The 21,657-nt window shown below is 32.8% G+C and overlaps 1 protein-coding gene across 5 annotated transcripts in view; it reads left to right on the forward strand.

The window, feature by feature from the left end:
* Nucleotides 1-21,657, forward strand: part of X11Lbeta — a 60,564-nt gene that overhangs the window by 20,101 nt on the left and 18,806 nt on the right. For 4 of the 5 annotated variants that reach the window (XM_075299036.1, XM_075299037.1, XM_075299038.1 and 1 more), the window contains exons 2-5: nucleotides 4,284-4,646; nucleotides 10,241-10,500; nucleotides 10,723-11,526; nucleotides 15,624-16,344. In XM_075299036.1, coding sequence (XP_075155151.1) covers nucleotides 4,284-4,646; nucleotides 10,241-10,500; nucleotides 10,723-11,526; nucleotides 15,624-16,344 — 2,148 coding nt within the window. The remainder of the gene's footprint in view (nucleotides 1-4,283; nucleotides 4,647-10,240; nucleotides 10,501-10,722; nucleotides 11,527-15,623; nucleotides 16,345-21,657) is intronic. The other variant, XM_075299040.1, reaches the window with a different exon arrangement.

Raw genomic sequence — 21,657 nt, forward strand, 5'->3', positions numbered from 1 at the left:
AATCACAAACATTAATTGTATCGATTTATTTTTTAACTGGATCAATTAATGTTTTAATTGAATGAATTATTATATTTTTTTAATTAACGTTTGTGATTGATAATATTATTTCTGTGATTGAAGATTAAAAAATAATTGAATCAATTAATTTCGTCCTATAAGAAAAAATTGTTTTTTTTTTTGTTCTGTGTTCTCTCCATTATCTGTTCATTATTAATTAGTCCCCATATATTTTTAATCCCCGACTCTACGTATTATGCATCAAGTGATAGTTTGTTATTTTATGAACATCAAACGATTTGCTGCATATGCTTTGCATTTGTCTAATTTTTAATGTGACCGTAACATACACCAATTTTCTGGTTTAAGGCCCATGAATCAAGTTTTCATCGGGTCATTGGTAAATTATTCCTAGATTCATAATATATAGTATCCCAGCAAAAAAAAATTGAAGTTGTTTCACAAACATTTCTTTTAAAGCGCATCCCGGAATCCCCCATCAATTTTTTACACTTGCGATGCAGTCCTTTTGGACAAGTCTTACAAAGTACGGAATTAGGCCGTGAAATTTTAAGTTTTGAACAATTAAGTTTCGCAAACAAGGATAGAAAATCAATAAAAACGCAAAAAATAAAAAAAATCATCCCCGCTGAGATTTGAACCTGTCCCGTTTGACCTTTTCACTTCCAAGGAAGTTCTTTTGAGAAGGTTTTGCAAATTACGATAATTTTTTTTTTTTAGATTTTAAATGGAAACAAATACATGTATACAAAAATAAAAACGATGTATAACATAAAAAATAATAAAAAAAGTACCGTTTTAGGACACACAATTTACACAATATTAAGGACAAATTCCTTTCAAATAATTAAAAATGAAACTAAAAAAGAGTTCTCATAATCTTTGCTTTAATTTTATTCACTAAATTTAGGAAACGAATCAAATTCAAATTCGAGTCCTCCAATGTAAGGCAAATTTTTACTAGTAAACGCATTTTCGATTTAAAGAAATAATCGCAAAATTAACTGAGATATGGAATCTTTGGGGTAAAGATAAAAAATATTCAAATATATTGGGAGCGCAAATTAAATATGGGAAATTTTTTAAATGTTTGAGAATTTATTCCGAGAAAACGTATAGCAGACTGATCAATCGAAATATTATCCATTGCTAGACACTACTTTTTTCCATCCTTCTGGCAACATAGATATCACGGTTGCCACTCGTGGCAAAAATAATTTACCAAAATTTCAAGTAAATTTTTACCACAAGTCTACCAAATTATAAAACTCCCAAATAAATTTGATAAATATACTTTTCTCTCTGTTGGTTAAGCTACCCTTGTAGTTTAGTCAACGCATTGTTTTAAGCTGAAATCAAAACTACAATAAAACTTTTATCCAAACTTTGCTCCTTTTCGCTTTGATTTTAGTTCTATAGAAATTTTTAGTTCTATAGAAATTTTTGTCAATATTTTTTTTTTCTATAGAAATATTTCCCAAAACAATTTTTTTTCTGTATAAAAGTTTTCTAAATTTTATTTCTACACTGAAAAAAATATTGTGTTGAGGTCAAAGATTTCATGTCTTTAAAATGCGAATGCAAATTTTGCTTAGCATAGAAGACGTATTTCTCTAATATAAAGTTTTTTTCCTTGTCCAAAAGTCGATAAACTTTCCAATGAAGTCGTATTGTCCTTATAATTAAGTGATTTGACTTAAAAATGGGTATCATAACATGAAAGAAAAAATGTTTGGGCTAAGGTCAACTTGATTTTAATAATTCAGAAAATTTCTTTAAATTTAATGAAATTGTCTTTAAATTTGTTGTCTTTTTGCATCTTGACTACAACGCAAAAATATAGGACATGTTTTTAAGCACTTTATTTTAAAGACGTTTTTACTTGAAACATATCATAATTTCTACTGGAAGTCGAGTCTGAATTTGGAAAATAAAGTTGTCGTTAACTCGTTTTTAAAGGACTTTGATAGCATATGAAGAAAAAATGCTCAAAAAGTGAAAAATTAAAATCTGCTTCCTAGAAGCAAACACACAAAACCGAAATTTAAAACAGAATTGTGCCTTAAAAGTATCCTTACTTGTATTCTCCGCTTCTTTGGCTCGGAATCAATACCAAAATTTTTTTAGTAAAGACAAATTCTTTGGAGCCGAGCATGCTATTTTTTCAGTGTATAGAGAATTGGAGTACATACCTTTTAGTTGGAGAGGGATGTTCCATAAAATCTGCCAAAACATCAAGAATTCTACCAATCTACCAAGCAGTAAAACACCTACCATTTTTGGTAGAATTGTACCAACTTCAGCAACCGATGTTGGACAAAACATCAAATTTTAGACGATGCCCTCATATGCTGCAGGAAAGTGACTCGGTAGTATTTTAGTTCAATCCCGATGAAGTATTGTCTTAAGATGGGAGCCACCATGGTGCAATGGTTAGTATGCCCGCCTTGCATACACAAGGTCGTGGGTTCGATTCCTTCATAGGTGGATTATCCCACTGCTCGTGACATTTCTGAGGGTTTCAAAGTTTCTCTAAGTAGTTTCACTGCAATGTGGAACGTCGTTCGGACTCTATAAAAAGGAGGTCCCTTGTCATTGTGCTTAACATGGAATCGGTCAGCACTCAGTGATAAGAGAGAAGTTCACCAATGTGGTATCACAATGGACTGAATAGTCTAAGTGAGCCTGACACATCGGGCTGCCACCTAACCTAACCTAACCTAAGATGATCGATGACTTTGGTATTTTTTAATGCCAACCTTTCTCTTCAGAATGTCCTAGACACAAATGTTCAGCGGATTGAGAAGCGAAAATTTTGATGGGCCTTGTTCGGCAGAAATTAAGCGACGAACCTCCGTTTTATGCCATTCTTCGGTGACGTCAGTTGAGTGCGATGGTACTGAGTCCTGTTGGAATGTCCATGGTCTGCGGCCGAAATGTTTGTCTGCCCAGGGCTTCAATACTGTCTTTTGGATATTTTCCCGATAATATTGGCCATTTAGTTTGACCCCTTGGTCCATGATTACGAGCGGGGAGCGACCATGGCTGTTCCAGCGTCCACATCATTCCAGTCTAACATTATTGTGCATCTGTAAGCTGTTGCGCCCTCTGGAACTTCAATGGCTGTAGTTCAAGCTCATTTTTCAGTATGTATAGCATCAGTTCTCGAGATAGTTAAGATTACGAATAAGTTTTCTACCACTACTGACATTCATTTTTCTGATCTTGTCTGACGTTGTTACCGAATTTTTTCGTACTTTTTGACACGCGATGCAACATTACCAGTATGGCCGTAACGACTGACGAGAAACAAACAATTTCTACAGATTTAAATGCTGGAGGGCTCTAACGATAGTCACTTGTAATTTTCTAGTCAAATAAATAAAAAAACACTATCACGCTTTAGTTCCATAACGAATAACTTTATAACTTCCATAAGTCTTAATCCCCTAGAGTTGAGACTTCCAACTTAACTTGAAATTTTCAATTAATATTTGAAATTTCTTCTTATGTTATCTTGCTATTCATACATATGTAGCACTGCTATATAGAATTGTTGAATAATGCAGAATATATGTTAGCTATCAGAAGATTTTCAATAAAGTAGTATTGCAGATATTTCATCTACTCTCAAATGAAATACCCTTCAATGTGCAGAAGAAATATTCAATACTAATTTAAAACGACCCTATTGCCATCCATATACACTGCCAACCTTGCACATGATGCAATGTGACAGAATATGGCCATCTACAACACAAAGTTGTATTCTGGGAAAATGTTATTAAATGCAAATGAATTGAAAGGGATTTCCATAAGGTAAGGTCATGATTGTTTGTTGTTGGTGTATACTGAGAATAAGTCTGGAGAGCAAATGGAGGGGAGTTGAATACATATTCCATTATCATTCTGCCCCATTCATTATGATCAATGGCCATGAACTGAAATCCAATCAATAACATTGGTAGACCTTTGGTCCAAAGGTCGATGAATAGACACTCCTTTATCCATATGGACTCATTTCAGAGGGCGATACAATGACCAATATGTACATATTTTAATTTATTTTTTATGTTCATGTTCTACCAACCCTTCCCCTTAAGCTCCGATAGATTGAAAACAAAAAAAATTGAGCCAACATTGTTTTATTAAAAAAAAAAAAAAAATAACAATGAAAAAAAGCCAATATACCATCATAGTGTTTTCCATTTCATTCATGATATCTGTTTTTTTTTTCTCCTACCATTTCTCTTATTTTTTAGATTTACGTGTTACAACCGATTCATCGCAAATTAACAATCATCGTAATTCATTATTAGCGGATGTGAAAAACCATCATGAACCATCCAGCAATACAACGGCCAATGTGCTGGGTAGCACTGCATCGTCGAATCCATTGTTGAGCAGTGGTCCGAAAAAATCATCCCATTTATTGGTGACCGATGTGAAAGACGATAAACATCAGTCTCACTCTCAAGTACCACAGACAACGCCACATCTTGTCTCCGGCAACAATGTGTGCGACAGTGTGGAATTGTCATCATCGTCGTCCTCCTTTAAGGATCACAAGAAGTATTCAGAGAAAAATCATGGAATTAGTGTAGAATCACGTCATGGCATTATAGGTAAGTAGTGACCATATCCCATTTGCTTTTATTCAGATGCTGATGATGAAGCACCCGTTTCAATGCCCCACATCGCACTGTCTCAATCACTTGTAGTTCTAAATTTGCACAACTTATGCACTAAGTCATATTCACTTAAATCATTTGCGGACTATTGTCTAATGGCCAGTATAGTTCATAGAATCATTTCTACATCTTAAAATCTACACACGCTCGTAAACAAAATCATTCTAGGAGATACCAATAATAGGCGTGTTTTCATTGTATGGACAATTTCTTGCATTATTTACAAGCCACAAAAAGCATTTGCGTCTGAACTTACATAGGAACAAAGTTATTTCTGATTGAGTTCATGAGTAAAAGTATGTCTGCTTTATAATTGTTTGGAAACTCACAACCGCCCTTTGTTGATGAGCTCAAACACTTCACAGTAAACAAACTGTTTGTGTATCGCCCTATAAATCATTATAATGATAGTGGCAGAATTGCCAAACGACAAAATAGGATGGGTCGGCGTGTGAAAAATTTTATTCAACGAAATTCAACCCGTAGTGGCATACAAAAATCCAAAACTTATTTTTTATTACTAAAACTAAAAAAAAAATAATTTATTATTGATAATCCAAAGGCAAAAGAACGTTTTCGTTCACTTCGTTCATAGTATAGGTTCAATTCCTGCTTCGACCTAACACCAAAAAGTTTTTCAGCGGTGGATTATCCCACCTAAGTAATGTTGGTAACATTTTTCCACTGTAATGTGGAACCCCAGCAAAAAAATTTGGAAGTTCTTCCAAAGGCACAACTGTAAAAGCTCTTCCAGAAGATGTACTCCCAATGGTGTTCTTTATTTTAACTACGCAGGAAGTCCTTTTCATTAAATTTTTTATAACATGCTTTTTCATATTTTTAATGGGTAATTTTAACTTTTTTTATAATTATTTAAATTTTGTCGAAAAAAATGCTAAATCCAATCTGAAAAAATTGTGAATTTTTAAAAATATTTGAGGTCAAGCGTTTTTGACAAGCGTTAGGATCCATTAAAAATTATAAAAATTATTTATTTGAAAAAATATCACAGAATTTTTCAATTTACATCCAAAATATTGAATGCGGATCACACCTAAAGAAGTGATGCACATTCAGTGCACCGGCTGTTGAAATGGAGGACTTCCATCCTATGACAACCCCATGTTAAATTCATCGCTTCTGCGTCAATTTTGCACCACTTCCGGATCCAAAAAGAACATTTTCATTACTTTTTTGTCGACGCTTTTTTTGCTGGGACGCCGTTCGGACTCGGTTATACAAAGTAGGTCCCTTGTCATTGAGTTTAATATGGAATCGGGCAGCACTCAGTGATAAGAGAGAAGTTCACCAATTTGGTATCACAATGGACTGAATAGTCTATGTGAGCTGGATACATCGGGCTGCCGCCTAACCTAACGTAACCTAACATAAGCTAACCGAAGCATTTTGAATTATTTATTTCATACCGAATTGTCCCAGTATTGAAGTTGTCTCAGTAAAAACACCCAATACAAATAAAACAAAAATATAAATAAAAAATCCTTGTTTGTCATTAATAATATCAAACTACTTAGTTCTAAAAGAATATAATAAGATTACTATTTATTGGTGTTTTATGCCTTTGTTAAATAAAAATGCTAATATCGAATTAAAACACTCCAAAATTCTTGAATTACAAATTTCAGGAAAATAATCGGCTTCGGCCGAGTTTTATACCCTGCGGCACACTATTATTATTAGGAATTATTAGGTGGGGCATATAATTACAATACCCAGAAGAAGATGAGATAGACACATGGTGTCTTTGGCAATAATGTTCAGGCCCGGCTCCTAGCCATGTCCGACTATCCGCCAGTCCATCCATCTGTCAACACATTTTTGTGATCAATGCCTAGGTCGAAGTTTTAGCCCGATCGACTTCAAAGTTGACACAAGTTTGTGTCAGAATAGAACCCTATTGATCTTGGAAGAAATCGGTTCAGATTTAGGTATAGCTTCCGTATATATTTTTTGTCCGATATACACATATATGGTCCCAGAAACCCTCACTCATATGACTCGAGGGGCAAAAGTTTTACTTGAAAATTTTGCACAGGGAGTAGAATTAACATTCTGTCTACGCATGCTAAATTTGGTAATAAATTGTTCAGATTTAGATATATGTATATGGGAATAGTATCCTTTAGATATGGCACCTAACAAATTTGAAAGATTTGAGGTGGTATCGAAGGGTATAATATAGTCGACCCGGCCTGATTTTAGACTTTCCTAACTAGTTTTCTTTACTTTTAGTTAATTTTTTCTATTTTGAGAAGGAAGAATTTCAGAAACGGTAGTAAAACATCCAAAAAAAATGTTCAAATTGTTTCTATTTAAACAACGCACTATTGAAATCTAAAAAATGGTATACAATTTAGTTCAATTTTCGCACGAGGCAGAACACTTTTTCCCATTTTACTTCAAAAAGCCCTTCTGTATCAAAAAAAAAAATGCACCCACTTAAAAAAAAATGCACGTGGGTGAGGTCATAATTTTAAAGAAACCAATAAGTTTTTTTCTTTTTCATCAAATCTTCCGATAGTCTTATCCATGTATGAGAGTAAGCAGTATATGTCTTTGGACATCTCCATTTGCTATCAAAAACTTGCCTATTGTATACTGAAAGTTGCATCTACATAGCAAACAAATTCTAAAAATTCACATAGCAAGGGAATTGTGACAATAAGATTGTTAATTTACATATTCTAGTGTTGTATCCAAAAAACGTGTTCATTCAATATCTCGAGAAGAATACAATATAATCTATAAAATGCGCATGAAAGGAGTATTATATTTACTTGAAGTATCAATATTACCTGGGCGCTATGATCTGGGTGAATATATTATGCAAACATTTTGCGAAAACATATAATTCGAGGTTATTTGCACACTTTATGTGCTCCGATAAAAATGCATCTCCATCTATGCACATCATGTCACTTATTGAATTTTAAAGAATTATATTACATTTTTCGTATCCGTCAAAGCTCCTGGAACCAAAGAATTCTCTAAGTCCAAGTCACCATTTTTATACCCTAAACCACATAGTGGTCAGGGTATAATAAGTTTGATCGGCCAAAAAATGTGCCTACCAGAAATATTGATTTTAGACCCCATAAAATATATACCGATCGACTCAGAATCACCTCCTGAGTCGATCTAGCGCTTGGTGTCCGTCCGTCTGTCCATGTATTTGTTGTTCACAGGATTCCGGTCGCAATTATTAACCGATTTGGATGAAATTTGGTACAGGGTGTTTTTTTGGGCACAAGGACGAACGCTATTGAATTTGGAAGAAATCGGATCAAATTTAGATATAGCTCCCATATATATGTATCGCCCGATTTCGACAAATGGAGTCACGTTGCGCTTTTTTACAAACCGATCGTCATCAAATTTTGCACATAGTAAACTTTTTCATCACCCTTTAAGTTTGCAAAATTTCATCGAAATCGGTTCAGATTTAGATATAGCTCCCATATATATGTATCGCCCGATTTTCCCCAATTTGGTCATAAATACCTTATTTGTTAAGCGATCTTACTCAAACTTGGCATACTCTAATCTTTTATGGTACTGACAATATGTGCCAAAAATAATCGAAATCGGTTCAGATTTAGATATAGTTCCCATATATATGTATCGCCCGATTTTGCCAAATTTGGCCGTAAAACCCTTATTTATCAACCGATCGTAACCAAGGTTGGCTGAATGTAATATTCTATAGCACTAACTGTATGTGCAAAATTTCATCTAAATCGGTTCAAATTTAGATATAGCTCCCATATATATGTATCGCCCGATTTTGAAAAATTTGCCCCTAATAACCTTATTTTTGACCATAGGGGCCTCATTTATTAACTGATCGTACTCAAATTTTACACAAAGTGATCTTCTGTGGTATCAATCATACCTGCAAAATATTATACAAATTGGTTCAGACTTAGATATAGGTCCCATATATATATGCATCGCTCGATTTTGTCATATTTGGCCATAATACTCTTATTTATTAACCTATGTTATTCAAATTTCAAATTTTGATGTACTAGCTGATCGTATTTAGACTTACATGTAGCTCTTACATAAATCTATTGCCCTATTTGCAGAAATTTGGATTTATTACCCACAACTAATTGACCGATTTCCTCTTTTTTAATAATGGACTCAATATTAGTGGCATACTAACTCTTTTGGAGCAAAATAAACTACATCTCATAATATTAGACATTTCTGCTCAGATTGTGACAAGACACCCATAAACATGTACCCCCCTTTATGTTCTCCAAAACCTATACCAATGATACCCCACAAATGCTTATGTTTACTAATACAGTAGGAGTGGTTAAGGGTATGATATAGCCGGCCCCACCTGACTTTCTACTTTACTCACTTGTTAAATTTTGGAAAAGTCTACGTTTGACTTTTGCAAAGGTAGTCATTAATATTGTATTGTGTCCTGTTATGTTTCCTATTATAGGCCTTACCTCTATGTGCATCACCATTAGCATTCCAGTGTTTCTACTATTATTTTTGTCCCGTATCAGTTTTGTTTGCTCGCAGCCCGCAGAAGCCCAACGGCCCTTCCGTAAATCATCATATTTTCAATTGATTCTTTAAATATACAAAAAAAACGTCCATGGTGATATTATTCATGCCTCTTGCGCCTTCCTTATAAAGTAAATCTGCTTTTTCATTCCCTATAATTGGAAAACAGGAATTTTTGATACCTTCAAAATTTTGGAAAATATACTTTCGTCTATTCGATTTTTACTATATTGTTTGTCCGATTTTTGATAATTATAAATCTTCGAGTTTTAAAATTTTTAAAATTTGGAAAAAGTTGACTTTTTACCTTCCGGTTTCTCAGCATTAAAAAAAGATCTTCATCAAAGTTCCCTTTTAATTAAAATTCGATTTTTATATATTTCACTCCATTAGTTAATATTGATCAATCGGTTTTGTCAGAAAGTCTACTAGTCGATTTATCGAAATTTTCCAAAAATTTATATTCGTTTTGAAAAAAATATATTTCCGACTTTTGTGGCCCAACTTCTTAAATATTCAAACCACCAGTCCTACTAGGTAATATTACGTCCATTAAAACACATACATAACAAATATGTCGAATCAAATCAGATGCGTTGATTCTCCTGTTTTTGATAGCCAAACCAAAACCACATGTTTTTTGTGTGCTTTGACTATAACGAAACTCTCTATATATACAGCCACCTTCCTAGCCATCGCAAAATATGGTCCCTCCACAAATAATCCCTGAAATACACTGACACATATGTAAGAATATTTGATTTAAAAATCAATTTTCAAAATATTCACAACCAAAGAAAAACCAAACGAAAATTAACAAAGTTTTTTTTGCTAAATTTCGTATATGACTCCCGGCTTATCCCTATTTAAAATCACTAGTCTGCAAACACTCCAACACCATAGAACTTCGATAGTATTGCTACACTTTCATTTCGACAGTTTGTGTTCACTTCTCGTGGCTTCTTTTTAATCTTCCACAGAATATGAAGGCTCCCCCAGACGTATTGGACAAATGGGCAATAGCAATAACGATGAGGATCACCATCATCACCGGGCAAACAGTAGTAAAACACAAACGAATGTTACAAATAAAACCAATCATCATAATGTCATTTCTGCCACCTCCACAACGGCGAGTGGATCCTCGGTGACAGTAAACACAACGGCATCAGCATCCGCAAACAATGTGGCAACCAATTCACCCAAACAACACTATGCGGCCAGACCAGGTTTTCCACAGGTAAGTAAATCAGACGCAAACCACAAATCCTTGGTGGCCAAGATGAGCCAAGGCAGCCAAAGGACAAACATGACAGAGGCAAAAAAATAAAACCAAATACGTTTTTCTCTATGTTGACACTGGGATAAGATTAAAAATAAATATTATTTCCGTTGCTGTTCTTTCTCTTCCAATTTCTTGCAATTCATGTCTTCGGTGTTCTCTTGGAATGTTCTGGCACAGCGTATCATATCCCCACAACGTGAGACAACACCACCGATTATGTTGCTAAATTACAATGGCAAAAGTCAACAACAGCAACAGCAGCAGCTTCATCACCAACAACAACAGCAGCAGCAACAGCAACAACATCATCAACAATTGAATTCCCAATCGTTGCCTCAACACCAACAACAACACCAGTCACCAACAAGAGACAACAATGCCGAAGATACCAGCAATGATGTATCAGAAATTGGTACAATATCTGACCTGGCTACGCCAGATGCCATTAGCCATATAACAGTGACAGGAGGACTTCACACGGGAATTGGTGGAGGCATGTGTGATAGTCGGGCCACAACCTCACCCTCACCACCACTGCCATCCTCATTGGATATTGAGACTGGCTCGATGTCAGCATCAGCCAACGCTGCAGCTCCACCACCAACCGCCAGTACATCCATGACAGTAAGTCCCAGCTCATGCAGTACACCATCGAGCAATGCAACAACAGCGCCGCCAAATACTTTGGTCATGACGACAATGACATCCTTAAATAATATTGCCTCCCCATCAGCGGCTATGACGATGTCTAATGGGGGCGTTATCACAGCCACAACAGCAACAGCAGCCCCAACGACACCTTCGTCCATAATACCAACGGGTATTGTCAGCAGCAATCCCTTGACTATACCCAGCAAGTCATCAACCTTTGATTACCTTTATGAGTTCTCGGAAACGCGCAAGGTGCTCGAAGAGTTTTTCAAGTGCCCCTCGAACGATGACAAGCCCATCATAGAGAATAGCAGTGATGTCGATAGTATCGTAAGTTGTTCGAAAACAATGAACTAGAATTTTATCCTCCCACACACACACACACAAACAAAGGCCATAGACCAAACAATAGAAGTAATCAAAAACACGAGAGACAGAGAGAAAGAGAACGGAAATGTGGTTAGATTCTCTCAAATGGAAAGTCTTTCGTTTATATCTATGACGACAGCTACATATCTTAGGCCTGTTATTTTTTATTTCTACAGTTTGATGACGATACACTCAAATAAAAGTTGGCTTGGATTATATTTTGGCCTTCATTAAAAGATGTTGAGTTTGATTTCGATTTTGATATTAATTCTTATTTTAAAGAAGCAATTTCATAAAAAAGAAAACCTACTAGCAATAAAAAAAAACATTTTCAATTCCAAAGTTTTTTAACTTTACACTAATGATTTTGGTATTGATTCCGAGCCAAAGATTCGAAGAATTGATGTAAGGATATCTTTAAAACACAATTTGCTTCTAAATTTGAGTTTTGCGTACTAGAGTCTAGAAATCTAATTTTAATTTACTTGTTTTTCAGCTTTTTTCTTCATGTGCTATCATCCTCAGAAAAAAAGTCAACGAAATTTTTTATAGTCGATTTAACTTTATTTCAGTTCATGAAATTCAGTTGATTTTAGTTCAATTTTACCAAATATGAGAAGTTTTTCTTATTTTTTGCTCAATTTAATGACATACACTAAAACTGAGAATCAAAGTTTTATACAACTGAAGTACCATTTTACTACATTTGTAAATAGTTCATATTTTCCTAAAATGGCAGAATTTTAAATTTAATTTTTACTTTAATTGTGTCCGTCTTGAACTTCATATAGCGCCTAGAACATTTTAGCAATTTTTAACTACTATTTTTTCAAAATATGGAGTTTTTATAAACAACATAAAAAAATTTACTATTTCTAATATTTTTTTTTTTTTCAATTTGACAAAAATGGTGAACTTATTTGTTGCAGTTAGTAAAACATTTTAGTTAAAATTTTTTAACATGGGAGTTCACTTTTTTCTGGGTGAACGATAACTTAAATTTTCAAATTCATACTAGACAACAAGTAGAAATTCTTCTAAATTTCAAGTAAAAACGTCTTTAAAATAAAGTATTGAAAAACATCTGCTATTTTTGAAAGCGACTTTCATCAAGATCCAAAAGTTGAAAAATTTAAAAATTATTTCATTAATTTTGAAGAATTTTTCAGAATTATTATTGCGAAGTTTCTTTCATGTAAAGATACACATTTTTTAGAACGAATCACGGAGAATTTCTACAATATAAGAAAGTTTCATTGAGTTTAAATAGTGCAGAGTTTATTAAAATTTGAAAATTTTATCACAAACATGGTCATATTTACTTATTTGAGTTATATCGGCGTTTCTACACGCAGAGAAGAAACATGATTGCCACAATCATATTCGAAGAGCAAAATAATATGATAGCAGCTATTTTTGCGGCGACCATGTAACATTTTAACCTGCAGCCATGTTGGCTCAGTGAACATGGTTCTAAAAAAAATATAATTGTCCTCATCTAAAATGTTATTATATTGATAAAAAGAATTTTGTTTGAATGAAAAGACAATGGCAACGATTTAAAATGTTATGGTATTCATTAAAAATGTTTTTCTCCTAGTTAAAAGAACATGGTCACAACCTAAAATGTTTTGATCTTTATGAAAAAACTTTTTTCATCGTCAAAAAAAGGACGCCACTTGAGAAAAGAAAACACAAAATTAACTTTATTTGTTTGTTTTTATTTATTTATAAACCAAAAACAATAGAAAAGGAAGATTGGAAAATGGGCGACGTCATACCAAACGTTGCATTTACGGTGTTCGATACATACACGTTCGTTCATTTTTAATTTGCAATATTTTTTGTTAAAAACTCACAAATGATGTTAAATTTTGTGTAAATAATAATGAGAAACTTTTGACCGATTGTTCTACGTCATTCCCTGATATAAATTTCTTTTTAATCTTAGTTTAATTTGTGGAACAAAAAATCATAAACGACACGTTTGCATCGAACGCCGTCAATGGTTTGATACCCTCTGTCGCCATTTTCCCATCTTCATCTTCCATTGTTTTTGATTTATAAACTAATTTATTGTTTATTTGAATTTATAATGCCGTTCAAGCAAACAACATATATTTTTACACACCCTATTTTATTTTAATTTCAACAGTAAATAATTAATTCCATATTTGCATCGTGCCCATCAAATGTACAAACGCAGACATCTTTAACTGCAAATAAAAATAAATTATACCATATATCAAAATGCAGAACAAAAAACAGGTACATTTTTTTCAATTACACTTTCCTTTTTTGTGTTCACATAAAACCACGTGCCACTTCTGAATAAATAAATTAACACAAAACACAGTAAATCCGTATTCTCCACCCATTCCAAGAAACAATCAACACACGACTGACGCGCAAAATGAAAATCGTGTGTACCTGATCAATGTTTTTATAAAATTCTTTTCGCTGCAAAAAAGTTAAAAAATTAAATGGTCACGAAAAAAATGTAAATGGTCTTTATGGCCATGTAATGGTTTTAGACATGTCTATACGTAACCTATAAAAATACTTTTTTCCATGTAAAAAAGTAAAAAATTGAATGGTCAGGTACATGATTTTCCCGACCATTTAATGGTCTCAAATTCTATCATTTAAATGATAGAACATGTTTGCGGTATTTCAGAACCATTCAAATGCTTATTGCCACCATACATTTTTCTCCGCTCGAAAACTATTTTTACAAATACAAAATACATGGTTTTCGCGGCAATTACATGCTCTAGATAAGAATTAAATGGATGCGGCAACCATGTCCAAACATGGCTTTTCTGTGCGTGTAAAACCGCTTAGTTAAAAATTTGTAGAATTAATCCATACTTTTATCCTGGTGTGTTCCATTTTTTTTTTTTTGAGTGTACATAATATATATAGTTTTAATTCCGTTTCAAATTGCAGTTGGCTTTTCATACTACAAGAAATTTGGTTTTATTTTTCGCCTTTTGAACTTAAATAGATACACTTGACCGAAATTGAATTTTACTCAAAGTAGTTAAGAAATGCCTACATTTTTAAATTTTATCATTCCGTTTTTAAATTTTATTCCATCTTGAACGTCGTATAGCGCCAAGGACATTTTTACAATTTTATTCTTCAAAATAAACTCTTATATTGTAGCGAAGAATTACTTTTGTCTAATAAATTTTCTAGATTTTATCCAAAAATATTTTGTTATTTTTATCATGTCGGTGTTTACAATATAGTTTAGTTATGAGTTCCTAAAATTATCCTTCAGTTTTTTCCAGTTGGTTTCGCATTTATTTGGGTGTTCAACTTTTTGGTTTCCTCAAATACAAGATGTTTAAATATTTTAACTTTGAGTCAATGACGCGTTTCGGTGCAACAATAAACGTTTATCAAATTTGCAATCTTTATTCGCTCCATTCAGATTTCCCAGAAGATCTAGCTTTACGCTGATACGTATTTAAAGGACTTTGAGAGCACATGGAGTAAGAAGCTGAAGAAGAAAGAATCAAGTACTCAAAATTTAAATTTAAAAGAATTGAAAGAAATTTAAAGAGAAATTGAAAGAAAAAATTGTGTCTTAAATGTGTCCTTACTTCAATACTCCGCTTCCTTGACTCGGAATCAAAGCCAAAATCATCTGCTCGTCAATAGCTTTTTCCATATATCCCATAAAAAATGGAAAACTCATCAAATGAGATCTTCATCCTAATTTCGATTTTACACAACCTAAATGTAATATTGTTTTTTTTTTTTGGTTTAAAGAAATCGAGTCTTTGCCAAAACCCTACACTTTTTTGAGTACACACATCGAACCATATGTAGAAAATAAATATAGACTAAAACAATTTTATACTATCCATAAACAAACCCTACATATATATATATTACTATCCTTCCTTCATTCGTTTTTAGGGGAGTTTCCTGAACATTTTTTTCCAAAATGGAAGTACACCAATCCATTGTTTGTTTTGCAATACCTTGTTCGATTTTTTCCCCTCCACTTAATAGCGAATACAATCTTTATTTTCTAATTTTCACAGGACATCCAATACGAGTTTCACAGTAATCTGACTCGTGGTGACATTGAAGAGGATGAAGGCGATGGTGATGTGGAACAGGATGACGATGAAGATGAAATACAATTGGACGGTGACAATGACGAGGACATCGATAATAATGATGGTGGTGATGATGATGGGGAAACGCCACAACACCATCAACAGCAACAGCAACTACATGGACAACATCAGCAACAGATGCAACAACAATTGCATCATCAACAGCAACATACGCAAAGTAATCATCGTGGCCTAAATCATCACTCCAGTTTCCGCAATCATCTACAATCGCCCACACAATTTACCTATCGTCCATATAACGAAGATGACGATGATGACATCGATCTGGACAATGACGGTATTGTTGGACATGACGAAGGCCATCACTATGACCATCATCTGCAGGAACAACAACAGCAAGAACATCAAGAAAATAATCACAATTTCTCATTGTTGAACAATCGCCACAATAACAGCAACAACAACAGCACACGCCAGCACAATTCACGACGCCACTTCACTGGCAGCCCATTGATGAGGGATTTTGATTTCTTTTTGGATTCGGCCAGTCGCAGTAGTTGCGAACAAATCGATCAACAAATCGATGGCATCAATCATAATCAAATGAATGCTGCGAATAGACAAAACTATCGTTATTCGCCAGAGACAACCGATTACGATTCAAATTGTGGAGACCTAGATAGTGAGTATTGCAAGGGGGACTTGTTCGGTATAGTTTGATGAAAAGACCAAATGTCACAGGTGTATGCAGGACAAAACTAGAAATTTGATTTATTCAAACATATATTGTACCAGTAATAGGGGGTTACTAATGGCGATTTCTGTATAGAGTGCAGATTTTTAAAATGCTACCAGAATCGCGAACGAACTACACAGAAAAAAATTTCCTTAGTTAAACTAACGCTAAATTTAACTTATTTTTATTGGAAAAAAAATATTTGCTTGTAGTTCAATTTTATTAGGACAAAACTAGAAATTTGATTTATTCAAACTTATGTTGTACCAGTAATAGGGGGTTACTAATGGTGATTTCGGTATAGAGTTAAACTAACGCTAAATTTAACTTATTTTTATTGGAAAAAAATTATTTGCTTGTAGTTCAATTTTATTAGGACAAAACTAGAAATTTGATTTATTCAAACATATATTGTACCAGTAATAGGGGGTTACTAATGGTGATTTCTGTATAGAGTGCAGATTTTTAAAATGCTGTCAGAATCGCGAACGAACTACACAGAAAAAAATTTCCTTAGTTAAACTAACGCTAAATTTAACTTATTTTTATTGGAAAAAAAATATTTGCTTGTAGTTCAATTTTATTATTTTTATCGAAATTTTCCACAGCTTAATGGAATCTTACTTTTTTTAAGTATGTCTCAAAAATTTTATGAACTAAGCGTGAGTATAAAGTTCAATGACCGTACACATAAGTTCAATATGAACTAAAACAAATGAACATTTTCGTACGATTCCCAAAAATAGTAAGAATGAACTACTGTATTGTTAAAATGGTCATGATTTGGCGCCAATGATTTTCTTCTTTACTTTTAGTTCATTTTTTCTTCTACGAGAGGATGTAATTTCGTGAACTGCTGTTAAAAAGTACAACAGGGCATTAAATTTTCCTGATTTTAACAACGCTTTGTGGAAATCTCAAAATGTGGAATAAAATTTAGTTAAATTTTCGTGCGTGGTAGTTCATTTGAACTGGTCACCGAAATGAACGTGCAGAACTAATTTGCATCAGTTCACCATGTCAGTTTACTTTGCTAAGCACATCCTACACACAAAAAAAAATTTTCTGATTCAATCACGAAATTAATTGATCCAATTAATTTTTAATTGAAATGTCTTCAATCACGGAAATGATAGTATCAATTAAAAAATTAATTGAAGGTCAATTAAAAAGTTAATTGATCCAATTAAAAAATTAATTGATACTATTATTTTTGTGATTGATTTTTGTTTCAATTAAAAAATTTGTTGAATCAATTAAATTTTTAACTGAATATTTTGTAAAACTCAATTAAAATTTTAATTGGAAAATTTTACGTGAAATTTTTTTGTGTGTATCATTTCGAATTCTTCTCAATTATTTTCTCTTTCCTTGCTAATCGCACGCAATTTTTAATCTTTACGCTAATTTCGCTCTTTTTTGCACATATTCGGGATTCTTTTCGTATGTCTTTTTTGTGAGATCAGTGTTACCGTTGTACCACTTTAGTAACGAAGTTGCCACTTTTTTAAAGCAGTGATACTTTTAAGCCACTTTTTACGTGTGTCACTAAATGTGATTCACCACTGTGTTATCACAATGGACTGAATAGTCTAAGTGAGCCTACACGCAAAGAAAAGAAACGTTTGAAAAACGTGTACCGAAAACGTTTTTCTTTTGTTAGAGTTTTTTTGAATTGCTTCGAAAATTTTAAACTTTTATCACCAAAAAAATTCGTTTGTTACAAAATTTTTATTTTTTCAATAAAAAAAGTTATTTTTGAAACAACAACACAGTCCATTTCGTTTATATCAAACACTGTTCTTTTCTGACTTTAGGTCTTTAATAAGACACATTTTATACTACAATGTAATGTTGAACATTTTTTCGGAATCTTCCGAACATATCTGGAATATATGTAAAAAAAAAACTTTGGTTGAAGCAGGGATCGAACCCACGACCCTTGGCATGCAAGTCGGACGTAGCAACCACTGCACCACGGTGCCAAACTAAATGTTTGTTTCTGTTAAATAAACTTTGTTTATTCGGTTCGTGGGCGCCGCAAGCTATGCTATATAAATATAACTTATATGCATATTTATCTATTGATGACCATAACAGGTACATAGCTCAGTGGTTAGTGTGTTGACTTACAAAGTGCATGGTCCGCGGTTCGATTCTCCGTCCAGGCGAAAGGTAAAAAAATTTTAAAAATTTATAAAATCGTATAATTTCTTCTACATTGTTGGTATTACAGGAAAAGGGATGTGAGGGAAAATGCAATTAGCAAGAAAACAATGTTTTTTTTTGAGTTTGTCTTTATGAAATTGTTTTTACATCCTTGAAAAGAATAAACGTTTATCACAAAAAGTATACACTTTTCTTCCAAATACACTTCCTTACAGCGAAAATCAAATGAGAAACGAACTTTGTTTGTCTAAAATTTCGTTTGGGAGGAAAGAATTATTTTTTTGCGTGTAAAATGTCGTGCTGCCACTGTGTCACTTTGTAATAACATTGATATTTACTATTATTTTTTTATACATTGTGACCCCAATTACCACTAAGATTACGGATAGGTCGGTGTCTTAATAAATAATCGAGTTTACCATCGTCATAATGTTCTCAGTGAACAAGTATGTCGCCTAAAAGTATGCTGTGGACATTTTCTATAGTAGATAAACCGATTTAATATTACCCACACATTCATAAAAGTAAGCGTAAACCTTAATCCTACTACTCCATACAAATTCCTTCGATAAACTGTCAGTAAATTTTTATGAATATGGACATTAAATTTTTAGGAATAGTTTTAAATGAAAAGGAAATAAAATGATTGTTAGACCGGTGAAGAAAAAATACTTCACATTTCTATATAAAATACTAATATAAAAGCGTTTAATTGTTACTTTTCTTTTTGAAAAAGTGTGAAACTTTTTTACAATGAGTGCACGCTCACAAAAAATCGCGTCTGTAACATATACTCCCAAACATATTTTGCTTCAAGCATATATATTTTTGGGTATTGCCCAAACATTTATATGTTTGATCTCTTCCAATATATAATATGTTTGAAAGCATATTGGTCTAAACAATATATGTTTAGGTAGTCTAAGTTCCAAACATTTTATATTTTTGCATCCAAATTCAATAATGTTGTCTTCCAAAAAACAATATGTTATTATGTGAACATATAATATGTTTGGAAGCATTTTGCACCCAAAAATATTATATGCTTAAAAAAATTCTCCCAAACAATATTGTGCTCAAAATTTTATTTATTTATATATTTACAATCATAATGAATTATGAAAATAAACAGGTAATATAGGTGCTAACAACATAGGTTTTCGACCTGAATGCTCAAAATTTTGTTTCTGCCCAATTGTATATTCCCCCACATCTTTCTCACTTCCACGAGATTTTTTAGTTCTTAGTAACTTTTTCTGTAATACAAACATTGTAGAAGAAATTATTCAATTGCATGATTTTTTATTATTTTAATTTTACCTTTTGCCGGACGCGGATTCGAACAGCGGACCACACAGTTTGTAAGGATCAAAGAAGTAGCTGATCAATTGCCCAAGGAAAAATAAAATGCTAATTTTGTAATAACAAGCAACAACCACCAACTTAATTCAATATCGCTCCCTGTTAAATAGCGCTCCAAGCTACTAAACACATATATGTTTATAGGCTATTTCTAAATTAATATATGTTTGCATCCATTTTACAAACATTTTATGTCCCAAACATAATATGTTCTAACATATTAACATATATGTCCCAAACATGTTATGCTAGTTTATGAACATTATATGCTTGCACTCAAAAATATTGTGTTTAAAAATTTGTGTTCCAAACATATAATGTTTATAGCCAAACATATGAAAAACAGTCTTTTTCATCCGTGTGTGCCACCTTATATTATGGGTACCACTTTTCAGAAATTCTCAACGGTTCAATGATCAAATAGAGCTGAAGTGAGCGATTACATAGTCCTATATAAACCGACCCCCGATTTGGGGGTATTGAGCATCTGCACACTGCGCTTATTATCCGATTTGTGTGAAATTGGAAACATATAGGTATTTTAGGTCCACAATATGGTGTTTATTGGTCCATGTATTGGTATACATGTCATATGGATCAATCTCCCGATATGACTTTTGAGCTTCTAGACTTCGCAACTTTTCGCCTGAAATTATAAATATATAGGTATTTTAGGAATTTTATTATAGATATTTGTAAGTGAATGGTTTCATGATATATGTGGAGGTATAGAGGAGCTATCATTTTTTAAACAAGCTGACCACTTATTACGAATTCGCACTACCTTTAGTTATTTTCTTCCATTTATTTGTTAGATTTACTTACTGACATACTTTTCGAATGACCTATCAAATCCATACTATGTAACTCTTTATTCATATATATGTTTCAGTTCTTCGCATTTTTTGATAGCTATTGCAAATCATAAAGTATGAACATTACATTCAAACTTTCATTTTGATAGCAAAATTGTTCAGCAAGAAAGGGTTGAGTGGTATTGCAGCAGTTAAATGCCTGTCATACTGGCTTAACGACCATTCAAATGCTGGCCAAAATGGTTTGAAGTAAAAACAAAACTAAAAAACTGAAAGGGTTTAATTAAGTGTCAGAAACAAAGCATTCCAATAGATGATCGATAGTCCTTCGTAATAATAATGGAATTAAAAGGAAGTTAGCACAAAATCTTTGTGCTTCATATTAAAAGTTTGTATATAAATGGAGAACACGGGAGAAAATGTTTTGATAATACAAAGTATTCTTCATCAAAGACAATTTAATTCTATTTTCGTTCATGGAATTTATATGTTTACAGAAAGTTTTCTTGACTTTAATAATTGGTCGATTGTTAAACAGTTTAGTTAGCATTTTCCAAATTTTCCAAACCAAAATTTTGCTTCAAGAAGGAAGGTGTGGGTAGGTAGGACATTTAAAAAGAATATGAGGTGATGAATTATGTTTCCTTTTTAATCTGGGTATTAAGGTCATATATCAAAGTGATATTTTACATTACAAAACCTAAAAATATGATTAACAATGATTAAAAATAACAATGTTAATGAATATTAATATAAAAGAGTTTGTCTATTAGTGGGAAATTTAGCAATTGTCCTTTTCATTAGCTAGTTTTTTTTAATATTTGATTCTATTACTGATAATGTACATCTCAAATTAGAGTAGTAAGCGCTGTTATAGATCTGGGGATTTTATTACAAACATCTCTGTTTTATC

Source organism: Haematobia irritans, chromosome 3, assembly GCF_050003625.1.
Source record: "Haematobia irritans isolate KBUSLIRL chromosome 3, ASM5000362v1, whole genome shotgun sequence".
NCBI classification, from domain to species: Eukaryota; Metazoa; Arthropoda; class Insecta; order Diptera; family Muscidae; genus Haematobia; species Haematobia irritans.